This window comes from Lithobates pipiens, unplaced genomic scaffold (genome assembly GCF_037356315.1).
Source record: "Lithobates pipiens isolate NorthernLeopardFrog02 unplaced genomic scaffold, aLitPip1_a1.2 Scaffold_13, whole genome shotgun sequence".
Lineage (NCBI taxonomy): Eukaryota > Metazoa > Chordata > Amphibia > Anura > Ranidae > Lithobates > Lithobates pipiens.
In genome coordinates, this window is record NW_027507718.1 from 21,906,130 (window position 1) to 21,921,044 (window position 14,915).

A 14,915-nucleotide genomic window follows, 5' to 3' on the forward strand; every position below is an offset into this window, starting at 1 on the left:
AACCTATTTAAAGTATAGATATCATTTAACCTGGCCATAAATTAGGCCTCTTGCACATGGATGGAATTTACCAATGTTTTTACGTAGGATCTTGCTGGCGGAGGCTGGCAGAAAGGTCCAAAGTAAACAATGCAAGGTATGTTCATAAAGACCTCACATATACACACGTACAGGCATGCAAACATGTGTACGCTTATACAGGAGAAAAATTCTTCTGCATCCTTTCCTGGGTGCCAGTGTTTCGATGTAAACCTTTATACTTGTATTATTTGTGTATACACATGAATGCATGTAATTTACTGCACTGAAATGTGGAAAAAAAAAACATTTTAAGCTCTAAATGCATCGCTACATTATAGGCACTGTTTTTTTTCCCACCTATTTGCAAAAGGCCTCAGGGTTTCTGTTCACACCCTTATGCCCTGCACACATGGTCGGATTTTTGCGATCAGATCATGTTGTTGGAAAATCCGACTGTGTGTGGGCTCCATCTGGCTTTTGTTTGGGAGCAGGATCTAAAATTTTTCAACAACAAAATCCTAAGTGCCACGCATGCTCAGAGACGAAAGCTATTGGCTACTGGTCTGTTTATAGTCCCGTATCGTATGTGTTTGACGTCACCTCGTTAAGATTTTCTGGACAGCTTTGTGTGACCGTGTGTATGCAACACAAGTTTTGGCCAAAATCCGTCGGAAAAAAATCAGACATATTTTGTGGTCGAAATGTCCGACCGTGTGTACAGGGCATCAGAAGAATTTTTTGCACCCAACATTCACCCAAAACCACCAGAGTGGGCTTGAGTCTTATCAGTTTACCTGTACCATTATTAGCAGATAGGTATTAGATAAACTCTCCAAACATTTTTTCAAGATCGTGTGACACTGGTATGTGACACTGGTATGCTATTGCCATTGTATATATGTATTTTTTATATTGCTGTATAATGGTACTTGATGGTAATAGATGTATTCATTAATCATTTATGTGTTGATACCATAATTAAAGAAAATCAATCCAGTTAATGGAGATTGAGATCTGACCTTAATTGGGGTTAGGGGAAGAGCAGCAGGTTCCTGAAAAATTACAGCCTAAGGCCCATTGTACGAGGCCTAGGTACTGGCGTGTACATGGCAACAGGGCTATTAGCTTCGGTCTTTAGCTGTTCTGAAAGCAGCCAACTTAGTTGATCTATATACAAATAATATTTACAAAAAAAAATAACATAATTGATCCAATATCGATAAACAGTGATTTGTGGTTTGATGCTTGATGTAAAATATAATAACACTAAAACAGAAAAAAATATCTAAAAAATGAATTAAAGTACTGTATATAGATATGAGATAATGAAAGACTTTGTAAAATAGGACTATATATATCTCTTTCTATTCAGATATGTAATAAGTACACTGGAACTCATGGTAGCAGAGGACTATATGATAGTCTATCTAAATGGAGCCACTCCACGAAGAAAGATGCCAGGCTTAGGATGGATGAAGAGGTGTTACCAAATGATAGACAGGCGGTAAGTGGTCATTTATGTTATGTTTATATTATTTGCTGTGCTAGGGTATCTTATAATTAGTCTTCTCAAACTCTGAGACCAACTTCATTCTGTTAGCAGAGATAGTTGAAAACCCCCATGAGTTTATTTTTTGCTGTGTCCTGTTGAGGAGATTTTTCTTTCCATCCTGGAGATGCAAAACAGGAAGTGAGAGGAAATCACATTGGGAAAATCCCAATTAGAGAGTTGGAAGATTTACCCTTCTGTTTTGGTAACAGTACATTTTTGGTTTCCCATCACCCTCTGTTCCATTGATAATAGTCACCAGGACAAATAGAGAGAGAGGGTGACAATGAAATGTTTTGATCCTTTCACATGATATCCAAAAACATTTTGGCTATAGACACATTTTAATAATTTTAAAATATGGGTATTATAACTACCTAAGATGCGTCTTTAGATGATCTTCTCACAATTCTCTGCCCATCAAAACAATTGGGGCTGACTGATTACATCTGGAGAGAAGAAAAAAAACAAATTTGTTTTGGGAACCTTGGCTCTACAGCATATTGGAAGTGGCTTAAGGCCCCTTTCACTCAGGCTGTCCTATCAGGTCCACCTGCCAATTTTTCGGGTGGATCTGATCAGCTCCTGCATTGTCTTCTATGGAGCAGCGGATGTCAATGTCCGCTGACACCCGCCACCATCTGATCTGATCTTGTCCACAAAAAACAGATGGATGGTGGTCCTATTTTCCATTTGATTGCCCCATAGAGGAGACTGAGACTGTGTCCATGTCCGCTGTGCATAACGAAGTGGACATGGACCCGTGGTCCTTGCTCAGTCGGGATTGACAGAGAGATTTCCCACTCAGCAAGCGGATTCCGCTTAGCGGAGGCTTCCGTGTGAGGGGGCCCTTTAAGTATGCGAGTTAAAGTGGAGGGGGGTATTAGCAATGTGATGTTACTCTTCTTCCTGTGAGATCATTATGTTTGTAACTTTTGTTTTGTTAAACTCTTGTATCTTAATACAGGCTAAGGAAGAACCTAAAGTCATTCATAATTGTTCACCCGTCATGGTTTATCAGAACTATATTAGCTGTGACACGACCTTTCATAAGGTAATTGTGAAAATTCATAACAACACAAAAGATTATTTTATATATATATATATATATATATATATATATATATATATATATATATATATATATACACATTTTGTTTTTGCTACCAAACAAGATCTGTGATTACCTAGTGCTATACCTAACAATTTAGAGTAATGCCCAAAAGCTTTATGTGATTATTTCCTGCAGATACAAAAACATTTTGTTTTTCATTCTGGTTTTTATAGACTTACCATGGGACTGTAGGCCACACCCGCCCCCACCTAAACACCCAGATACAATCATACAACCCAAGAAACACACCAGATAAATTGGCAGAAATGGCACTTTATTGGTTTAACATATTTACACGACCATATATATCAAAACACTTTAATAAAATACACCATAAATCACTTAAACCTTGCCCAGTTATTGGAACTCGGGGCAACTTCACTGAACCAACACTGAATATGTCCCCCCCCCCCGGGTTCCGGGGTGACCCTACCACATAATAATGCCACGATGGGAAGGGAGGGAGGGAGATTTGTTTCTTCTCCCAGGTCCGCTGCAGAGGACGCACAAGACCCTCTGCAGCCCTTATATAGCCTACCTAAAGGGGAAAACTATCCCTAGCTGCCTATTGGCTACCCCACACCTGCCTAATTACCTGCTAGGACCGCCCACCCTTACCTACACCTGCTTAACCCCTAAACTACTGGACGAGGGGCTAAATAGCCACATTCCCAAGAAAGCGGGCCCTAATACTTTTGCCCGCTTTTACATTCTAGGAATACAAAATATCAGATTTAGACTTCTTTTCTTCCTTCTTCAGATACTTCTATCTGGCCTTTGTGTCACATAAACACAGCTGTATAGATTGTTATGTTCTGTATTCATCTTTTTGTTTTCCTGTTTTGCTTATGCAGTCTCATTACATGTTTCCCACTAGGTACAGTCTAGTTTTAGGTACTGTAGGTGCTGTACTATTTTATGACTTGAACCCAGTTGTATGCCTGCTGAAAAATACAAGTTTAGCTAAAACTGTATGTGCACAAACTATTTACATTAAAGTTAATTATTATTAATAGTAGCAGTAGCAGTATATAGCACCAACAATGTATCCACTGTACATTTACATCAGTCCTCACCCTCATGGAATTTACAGTCCAAACTTATCTAATCTTATAATCTATCTCACATGCAATCACATACTAGGGCCAATTTAATCAACAGACAATTAACCTACCAGCAATTCCTTTAGGTGTGGGAGGAAATCAGAGTACCTGGGGACACCAAGACAAGCTCAGGGAAAGTGCAAACTCCAAGCAAATAGTGTCCTGGCTAGGATTTGAACGGAGGACCCATGTACTAACCACTAAGCTGGGTGTAATAGGAATGTGCATTTGCAATGTAAATTCGAATGCTCGGGGGGGTGGGTTTGCCATGGACATGGCTGAATAGAGAAGCTGTTCTCTGGAGCTCCTGGCCATCTCCCGCTTATCCCGGCTATAACAGTGATCTAAAGCGCAACATGCACTCCTCTAGAAAGAGGACATTCAAAAGAAACAATAAGCCTGCAAGACCGGCGTCCGGAGCCCCTCCACCGAGTGAAAAACTGAGGTTATTTTCCGTCTATCACAGCAGCACTCGCTGATATCCAACATGGCGGCCATACGAGGAGAAACAGAGGAAGCTCAGCCAGCACACAGCAGGTCAGACACCGATACTGCACAAGAGAACTTGAACTCTCCCATAGGCACAACGATGGCACTGCAGATGGATACATACTCCACATCACAGCCCTCCTCATTGGGGTACACAGCAGACCCTGAACTCTGAGCTCTGCTGCAGGTGCTCCCCAAAAAAGCTGACATTGTGGCTTTGATTGGCATTGTGTAGGCGGCCCATAGAAAGGAGATAGCGGAGGTTAAAGTAGAGTTAAAGGGGCTGACACATAAACTCACTGCAGGGGAGACTTCCATGCATCCCTAGATCACCATGTTAAAGCAATAGAAGCTATGCAGGAGGCACAAATGGAAGCCATTATCGAACAGCAGCTACATAAGGAGGATTTGGAGGACCAGAGCCGAAGGAATAACCTCCGGATCCGGGGACTTCCAGAGGCTACAGGCATGGAAGATTTAGCGGACACAGCTATTGCTATCTTACGCAGCATAGATGGTGTGGAACTCCCTGAACGTGTGGTACTGGACCGCATACATAGGGCATTTGGCCCCAAACCGTCTGACCCAGCGTAGCCTCATGATATAATATGCAGGATGCATCACTTTGTACATAAGGAGCAGATCATCCGGAAGTCATGGGAAGCAGGTGAGACAGAATTTGATTGCGCTACTCCCAAAATTCTTCCTGATCTCTCACGTGCCACCTTACACCGGCGAGCCCTACTAAAACCCCTGCTTGATTTGGCTAGACGCCAGGATGCCACGAATCGGTGGGGCTATCCACTCTCCGTGACCTTCTGCAAAGACCAAAGATCTTTTATGCTGAGGACCCCATCTGCACTGTTTGAGTTTCTAGATGCGGAACTGATCGAGGTACCCAACTGGCTGGCACTGCTCCCATGCAACACAAGCCGTCAAAGCCAACCGGCGCAGTGGAGAGAGGACACCCCTCCCAGGCAACAGAGAAATCGTCGCTGTCCCAGGGCACCATCCTCTGAGGGAATTCGAGAGGCGTGAGGCCATGGAGCCGTAAGTACACTCCCCTGGATGGTTTGAAGCCTGATTGGTTGATCGTTTACCCATGCTCACCCCCCCACCCACCATTCACCCTCTTCCCCCATTCCTCTGAAGCTGTGTGAGATTGTATGATACCATATGCAAGGGGAGTTGGAAACACTTAAGAGGTAACAGAGACTACTGGACCTTGTCGATTCCCCTCAGCCCCCCCCCCCCCCACCCCAGGTTGAAGGAGCTAGAAACGGTGTAAGGGCAATGGCCTGATTGAGAGGTCGCAGAACATCTTGTTAACCACTCTTGCCCTTTTGCTGGCAGAAACTGGGCCTCACTCTCCATATCCTAAGCACTGGAAGGACGGCTACAATTAGAAACTCTGTTTTTTGGGGGTGGGGGATTGGGCTATGACCAGGGCTCTCCTGGAGACAGATAATGCCTCTTTTTCCCACTCTCCTGGCTCCACCATTCAGTGTCAGGTGACTGCAGACGGGAGTGACATGGAGCTCACCATTGTTCAACAGGGTGGGAGTGGAGGGAGGGAGGGAGGGTGAGTTTTTGTCCCCCTGCCTACAAAATATCTACATGGCTATCTGGAGAACTGGCTGGTTTACAGAAAATACCTTAGGCATTCTCATTGTAGGCCATTAGCAGCTCCCATTTTCCACGCCAGACAAGAGCTGGGCTGTTGGAGATGCAAGCCAAATCTGGCTATGAACTTACCTTGTACTGGTGATTTTGAATGCATTTTAGCAGGAGAAGTTGGGTCGGGGAGATCTTTTGCCATTAAATTAAGGAGGATTCACAACTTTTTTGGATAGAGCAGTCACATCTCTAAGAACAAATTGACAACCATTGGATTTTTTACTCCATTGAGACATTTTCAAGACACGAGTTAAGGGGCTAAGAGGAGACCGCAGTGAGAAATACCCCTATCCAGACCGTGTTGTGGCTTTTGTTTGTTCCGCCCCCTCAGCTCCCGAGCTGGATGCACTACACAGCTGCCATTTTGATATCCAGCGTTTGGCGTTTTATCTCAGACCTTCAATACAACATTCATGCATCTGCCCCTGAAGAAGCGAGCAGGGTCTCGCAAAATGCATAGGGCTCTATTGATGCTTGTTTTATAACAGTACATGCTGGGTATTATTGATATCTGCATTATGTTTACATATTTTCTGTCCACATGTATGTACATTTTTTATTGTGTATGTGTATTTACTGACCCAGCAACTTTTACGTTTTATTGTTGCTCATGGATGTATTACATTTGTAATAAATCTTTGTATATTTACTTTCACTTGTGTTGTGCACATTGGCTATTATGCCGGGTAACTCACAATCATTGTTGTTGCCGCTCTGTTACACAACATTTTGAAACAAATAAATTGATTTTGTCTCAGTGTTTGTTGTGGACATTGGCTAAACCTCTCTCACCTCATTTAAAGTCCCAGGGCTATTTTTCTTGTTTTTTGTGCATTATTAGGGATGGAGGTGTCAGAGGGGTCACACCAGACCTTAATCTCCCTTCCTAAATTAAGGAGGGGGTGGGATGCTGGTTGCATTAGGGGGAGATTACAGGCTCTAGTTTATTGCAGTACTAATTTACAAGTTTATGTATGCAGAGAGCACATTCCTCCTCAGGGGGAACAGTAAAATATATTGCCATATTATTTTTATTGTTGCTGCAATATTTGCTGCGCTGTTTGTTAACATTATTTGTTCATTTTACAGAAACCGCCGGGGGGGGGGGAGGGGACTGGGGGCTCTTGTGCTTGGCCTTGTCCTTCCTCTCTCCCAATTAGGTTTGCATTTCTCCCGGGGGCATATACTTGGCACCCAGGACAACTTATGCACTGATTGTGTGTTTGCACAGTTTAGTCTATACACAACTTGCTCTTCTGTCCTCTTCTCCATCCTATTGCTACTCTCCCTCTTTTACCTCCACTACCTGAGTACTCGTTTTCTTCTCTTTTCTCTCTTTCAAACATTACAACTTAACCCACCCACCAAATTCCCTCCTCCCCTCCCCTTAGTCCTCCCTCCCCTTCCCTAAGATGGCACTCAACAGCATCAAGGTGCTTTCTCTCAATGCAAAAGTGCTCAATACACCAGAGAAAATACATATTCTATTACATGACCTTAAAAAGTTTAACACAGACATCGCCTTCATCCAGGAGACACACTTCAAGACGGACAAACTGACTTATCTGCAGAATAGATACTACCCACTAGCATATCACTTAACTAACCCAATATCTAAATCTAAAGTGGTAACCATATTGATCTCCAGTAAATTACCATGGCAGCTGCAGAGTGATGTGGTGGACCCACTGGGCCATTACATCTTCCTCGAGGGACTTATGGTAGCAACACAAGTAACACTAGTGACTATCTATGCCCCTAATGAAAACCAGGCTACATTCCTTGAAAACACCCTGGGGAACCTACAAGACTTTACACAAGGTCAATTAATTTTGGGAGGGGACTTTAATACTCCCCTAAAACCGGCAACAGACACTTCATCTGGATCATCTTCTGTACCGCCATGCCATCTTAAGCGAATAGCCAAAACATTACACAGAGCCTAACTGATTGACATCTGGTGGCTACAGCACTCTGGGGAGAGAGATTATACGTATTATTCTTCCCCACACAAAATATACACTAGAATTGATTTCTTCTTGATCTCTCACACCTAGTTGCATGCTGTACGAGACACTTTTAGCGCCTCAATGAGAGCCTATTACAGACCCCGGAAGTGTTAGAAGAAGTAACAAAAGAGCTAAAGCTATATTTTCAGACTAACAATAACCCAGATTGCGACCCAGGCGTACTTTGGGAAGCTCACAAGCCGGTCATCAGAGGTATTCTCATTAAGCACGGGGCACGCATCAAGAGAGAAAGGGAAAAGCAACTTTCTCAACTACTACAAACACTAGAACACATAGAAGCCAAAAATAAACATGCTCCCTCCTCAATTTTAGAGCTAGATCTCATGACAATTACGAGACAGATCTCGGACCTACTACTTTATAGGGCTAAAGTGGCTCTGCAGTTTAGCCGCAAAACAAATTATGAGTCAGGGGATAAATGTGGGAAGCTTCTTGCGAGACAGGTTAAGGAACAAAAACTTTCTTCCTATATCCCAAGAATAGTCATAAATGATGGCCAGGGGGCAGACCTACCTGCGCAGATAACCCAGGAATTTAGGGAGTTCTTCTCCAGACTATACAACCTTCCGACGCCGTCAGTACCTACATCGACCATAGAGAAGTACATTATGGCAGCTCAGATGCCTTCGCTATCGCCCGAAATGCGCAAAGAACTCGAGTCTCTGATCTCTCTCCCAGAACTACAAAAAGCTCTGGGAACGGTGAAACCAGGGAAAGTGCCGGGCCCTGATGGGTACACAATACAGTACTACAAAACACTATTTCCTATCTTAGGCCCACGGATGTTAAAGCACTTTAATGCGATAGACTCAGGCTCAACTTTTTCTGGAGACACATGGAGAGCTCATATCTCCGTAATACATAAGGAGGGTAAAGACCCTACAGCATGCGGTAGCTATAGGCCCATATCACTATTGAATACAGACCTCAAACTATATGCCAAGGTCATAGCTACCCGCATAGCCCAACACCTACAAAATCTCATCCACCTTAACCAGGTGGGATTCATCCCCACTCGAGAGGCAAGGGATAATACCTCCAAAGTACTTAATCTAATATTTACAGCCCAGTTCGCAAGTACCCGGTGCGTATTTCTAAACACCGTCACGGCGAAGGCATTTGATCGGGTGAGCTGGCCGTTCATGTTCTCTGTCCTTAACCACTTTCAGACCGGACCATTTTGCTGGTCAATGACCAGAGGTCTTTTTACAATTTGGCACTGCGCTGCTTTAACTGGTAATTGCGCGGTCATGCAATGTTGTACCCAAACAAAATTTGCGTCCTTTTTTTCCCACAAATAGAGCTTTCTTTTAAAGGTATTTGACTGACTCTGCGATTTTAATTTTATGCGATATAAACGTAAAAAGAAAAAAAATGATATTTTCTACTTTTTGTTATTAGAAAAATCCAATAAACTCAATTTTAGTCATACATTTAGGCCAAAATGTATTCAGCCACATGTCTTTGGTAAAAAAAAAGTCAATAACTGTATATTTATTGGTTTGCGCAAAAGTTGTCACATCTACAATCTAAGGTACGTTTTCTGGAATTTACGCAGCTTTTAGTTTATGACTGCCTATCTCATTTCTTGAGGTGCTAAAATGGCAGGGCAGTACAAACCCCCCCCCAAATGACCCCGTTTTGGAAAGTAGATACCCTAAGGAAATTGATAAGAGGCATGTTGAGCCCATTGAATATTTTATTTTTTTGCCTCAAGCGATTGAATAATGACAAAAAACTTTTTTTTTTACACAAAGTTGTCACTAAATGATATATTGCTCACACATGCCATGGTTATATGTGGAATTGTACCCCAAAATACATTCGATCGGGCCCCCCACCCGCGGGAAGGCAGGGACATTTATATACGCCCATATGCCTGCCCGTGCCATTCTGTCGACGTATATCGTCGTGCGGCGGTCGGCAAGTGGTTAAGGAAATAGGATTGGGGGAGAAAATGCTTAAGCGGATTGCAGTAATATATTTAAACCCGTCATCGCAGGTAAAGGCTAACGGGGTGCTTTCGGAACCTTTCCAAATAAGGAATGGGACGAGGCAGGGATGCCCCCTGTCCCCCCCTATTATTTGCCCTGTCTCTTGAGCCTTTTTTCTCCACAATTAGGTTACACCCTGACATCCAGAGGATCAGAGTAGGCAAGACACAATATAAGGCATCGGCTTATGCTGACGACCTTCTATTCTCCCTAACGAATCCAGCGATATCATTACCAAACCTAATCAAACCATTTGAAATTTATGGGAACTTATCAAATTTGAAAATTAACTTCACAAAATCAGAAGCGATGAGTATAGCTACACCATCGGGGAACCTCCCGATGATGCATGCGGACTTTTGGTTTAAGTGGACATCAACGGCACTAAGCTATCTAGGCACAAGCATTCCAGCCAATCTCTCCCAAATACATGAGTTGAACTTCTTACCCCTACTTTCCAAAACTAAGGAGTTGTTGGAGAGATGGAACGGAAACTTTCATTCTTGGTTTGGGAGATGCAACCTACTGAAAATGTGCATCCTACCAAAGTATCTGTATCTACTTCAAGCTCTCCCGGTCAGGATACGGGACACATTTTTTGGACAGGTACAGACTCTATTTACTCATTTTTTATGGGCTAACAAAAAAACACGTATCCCTTGCATACAGCTGACATTGCCTAAACTGTTAGGAGGATTAGCACTCCCCGACATTAAGAAGTACTACCATGCAATACAATTAGGCAGGGTCATAGACTAGCAGAGACATAGAGACCTGAAATTATGGGTGCAGATTGAGCAAGAACAATCCCCTTTTCCCATAAAGAGGGCATTATGGTGTTAGGAATCAATACCACCTAGATTAAAAACGCACCCTTTAATAGGAAACACCTTAAAAATATGCTCAAAAGTGGCAGTACGAATACAAAAAAGGACCAAAACATCCCCCTTGACCCCTATTCTGGGAAACCCCAAATTTCCACCGGGCTTAGCAGATACACACTTTAATTCCCTATGGGAAACAGGAAATATCACGGCAGCTGGGTATGTAAGAGGAGATAGATGGTCCTCCATTGAAGAACTGATGGACCCCGGGGGACCTTATAAGCTTACATTTTGGTCAGCACAACTACACCATTTTCTCCATTGAAGGACCCCCAAGCGTATACCAGACACCTCACCACATTTGAAGAATACTGCTTCGGGACAGAACCGCTCACACATGTTATCTCCAAGACATATACATCGATTAACACTCCACCGGAGCAACCAGTACTAAACTGCATAGCAAAATGGGGTAGTGATCTTCAATGTACTTTCACTGTGCCACAGGTACAAAGCATAATACAATTAGCCATTAAATCTTCACAATGCACAAGGATACAGGAAACCAACTACATGCTCCTAAAAAGATGGTACATGACACCTAGTAGGCTACATACTATCTTTCCTGATACATCAGAGCTATGCTGGACAATTTTACATATATTGTGGACGTGCTCTGAACTGACGTCTTTCTGGGCGGCAGTCTGAAATGTATCGCAGAAGTTTACTGACTCCGCAGTCCCAGACGATCCAGCATTTTTCTTGCTACACATATCAGATATTCCACTTAAACCATACAAGAAATCTGTGCTGCGACACTTGGTAAACGCGGCTAGGTCATGTATACCCCTTCTATGGAAACAATGGCACCCACGGACCATAGCTTTATGGCTTAAAAAAGTAGAAGAAGTAAATAAAATGGAGGACCTGATCATGACCTCAGCAGACAAACAGCAAAGGTACCAGAACGCATGGACTCACTGGAATATATTTAAATACTCAGATGAAGGCAAAACTTTTTTCGGCTTATGATCACTATACAATAGGCAGCACTGAAGGCTCGGCCCACCCAGATTGCCATCTTCTCCATAACTCTTCCCCTCCCCCTCCCCCTACCAACCCCCTCCCCTTCCTTCCGCTTCTTTTCCTATTCTTCTTCCTACTTACATTTTCTCTTATTATTCCCTCTTAGACAGGCTCATTCTGCAATTGTCTAGAAAAAGTTACAAAGGTTATGCAAGACCCTGGTGGGGGGGGGGGGGGGCATGGAAGGGCTCCCCCTCTCCTGTCAGTCTGTCAGTCTCCAATCATAGGTCAGGAGTAAGATATGGGATCAGTAACCCGAGCAATTGCTCTAAACAACTGACTGCATCAACCAGAAGATGTCCAGTCTTGAATTGCTATGACCCTCCAATGTATCTTCACAGCTGTAACTCATTCTTATGTACTATACAAAGGTTGACCTGTTCTACTCTTTTCTGTGTATATTCTTTGTATTTTTTGTTATGTTCTTGGAAAAACTAATAAAATAATATTTGAAAAAATAAATTAATTCTAATGCTCCGTTTCCTTGTAACTTGCCATTCTCTATTTCCAGGGGTTGCAATCTCTACCTATAGATAACTGGATTTTTTAAACAAATGCATTTCTGAGGCTTAATGAACCAATACTCCTTTAGTAAATCAATGACATTGTATATAAGAAGCAAGTCCTTAAATAGACTAACCTAACATGACAGAAGGCGATGGTTAAACAAAAAAGCCTAGCAAGCCCATTTTCTTCCCCCATCTTCTTGCTAATTACATTACGTTGAAAATCAAATTTTAGTCACATGCATTACAACCTTGGTTCGTGTTGATCTTAATTTTTGCCTTTTTTTCTAAGTGCCAATATAGAAAGATTTTTATGCACACATATCTTATGAATGAAAATGCAATTTAACAAAAGTAATTGTAATGAAAGCTTTATGATTTCCATGGGAAGGAATATTGAATGTGATCATACACCTGCTGCAATGTGATTGAATAGAATTACATGCAGGCCCACACCCTGTCTCCTTTCAGTCTGACTGCTGATGATACCAATAAAGATGAGTAAAGCCTCATACACACGGTCGGACTTTGTACAAACTTTTCCGTGGGCTTTTGTACAAAGAGCGTGGTCCAGAAGTTTGTATTGCATACACACGGTCGGACTTTTTGACAACAAACACGAACGTAATGACGTCACAACGTACTGACGCCGCTTCAAAAGAGGACGTTCAATGACTCCAGTGCCACCTTTGGTCAAACTTCGGTATTGTAGTCTGATCTTTTGCATTGGTTCTGAGCATGCGTGTTTGTACCTTGTACAAAAGTCCGATGCTTTTGCGTACACACGGTCGGACTTTGCTCCATCGGACTTTTGTTGCCAGAAAGTTTGTCCGTTCGCACAGCCAACAAAAGTCAGATGAAAACATAAAAGTTTGTCCAATGGAGCGTACACACAGTCGGATGTTGCTCCAAAACAGCTAATTTGCATGTTTGTTGTCAAAAAGTCCGACCGTGTGTACGGGCCTTTAGAAGCATAAACATTAATTTATTTCTATGACTTCTTCCTGCTAAAAATTATGAACTTCTGGCATATAAAAAAAATGCACTTTAACCTAGTTATGTGTTAATGAGGAAATCTCTAAATGTGATTACAGAGCAATAGTAAAAAAAAACTGCATTTGTCTAGATATCAACCATCTGTAATCGTGATAAAAAAAATGGTGTTGCGCTCCACACAGAAACTAAATTAAATTCAATAATGGTGAATAAATAATCGCATACAAGATCTGAAACACACCTATGCGATTATTACAGATCAATTGATTTAAACTATATCAATACCCTATATACATAAAATCATTATAAAGTGACCAGTATAAATATTCAAGTAGTACACATATTCCTAGTAAAGTGCAAGTGAAACAATAGGTAGCAAAGTCACAAATAGTAATGATAACAATACAGAAAGTGTATGATCCAAAATGTGTCTCAATCCATAAAGTGCATCCAAGTGAAAATATTAAAAAATATATACGTAAATTTATATAAAAGTAAAATTCAATAAATAAAAGGACAGAAAAAGTAAAAAATAGATATAAAAACACAATCCAAAAAAATTCTTAAAGTGTCCCTATTTATAGAAAAAATAGCAATCCATATCAGGTCATGCAAATAAGTGAGTCCACACTGTGCTGTGTAATAGACTAATTCTGTGAACAAACACGGGATAATTCCACCGGTGATCTCCCAAATCCTCAAGACAGGTGCTCGCACACTGAGTGCAGTGGGTACCTTACCTCACTGCTGTCAGTTAAACAGCAATACGTTCCAATGGTTAAAGTGTATGTTCTCAGCTGGTATAGATACCCCAGGCAATCCCCTCTAGGTACTCAGCCATGGACCATAGATCACACCCGGAAAAAAGAGAAGGGGCTCCAATAGTGAAGTAATGTCAGACAGGTTTTATTATAAAAAGGACATAGTCCTGGGTACTCACATTTAGTAGCACAGTTAATAGTGAAAATTACAGCTAAAAAACGAACGGACTCCTCGTTCGTACCCCGGACGTCGCTTCCGGTATCCTCCTAAGCCAATCCTACGCGTATCGTCATTGATCACGTGACTTCATCAGGGACTGATGCACTTTGCAACACTGATGTTTTATTGTGGACTTTGAGCATATTATTATCTTATTGAGGTTTATTATCATCATTATCTATAGTTTATAGTGTTTTTTATATTCATCTTGTACTGTTGACACTTGTCATAAGAAATGCAGCAACTTTTCATACTTATAACTTACATAATAGTAACCTTATTAATCGGCTTTTTTTTTTTTTTTCAGTTCCAAGTTCAGCAGCAAGATAAAATATGTGTCCAGTTTAGCTGAGCTGCGAGAACTTATTCCAATGGACTATGTGCAGATTCCGGAAAGTATTATCAAGTAAGATAATAACATATAACAGAGAGTGTTTCTGGAAAGAGAAGTTGGACTTTTAGTAGTATGACAACAGCCCCATATATGCTGCCCACCTGTACTTAGTGTGCCCATATACAGAGTGATCATTAAAAGTGATGCATCT

The 14,915-nt window shown here is 41.8% G+C and overlaps 1 protein-coding gene across 6 annotated transcripts in view; it reads left to right on the forward strand.

Moving 5' to 3' along the window:
* Nucleotides 1-14,915, forward strand: part of PRUNE2 (prune homolog 2 with BCH domain) — a 483,266-nt gene that overhangs the window by 406,610 nt on the left and 61,741 nt on the right. For all 6 annotated transcript variants that reach the window (XM_077474900.1, XM_077474897.1, XM_077474898.1 and 3 more), the window contains 3 exons: nt 1,394-1,525; nt 2,538-2,624; nt 14,678-14,776. In XM_077474900.1, the coding sequence (XP_077331026.1) occupies nt 1,394-1,525; nt 2,538-2,624; nt 14,678-14,776 (318 nt within the window). The remainder of the gene's footprint in view (nt 1-1,393; nt 1,526-2,537; nt 2,625-14,677; nt 14,777-14,915) is intronic.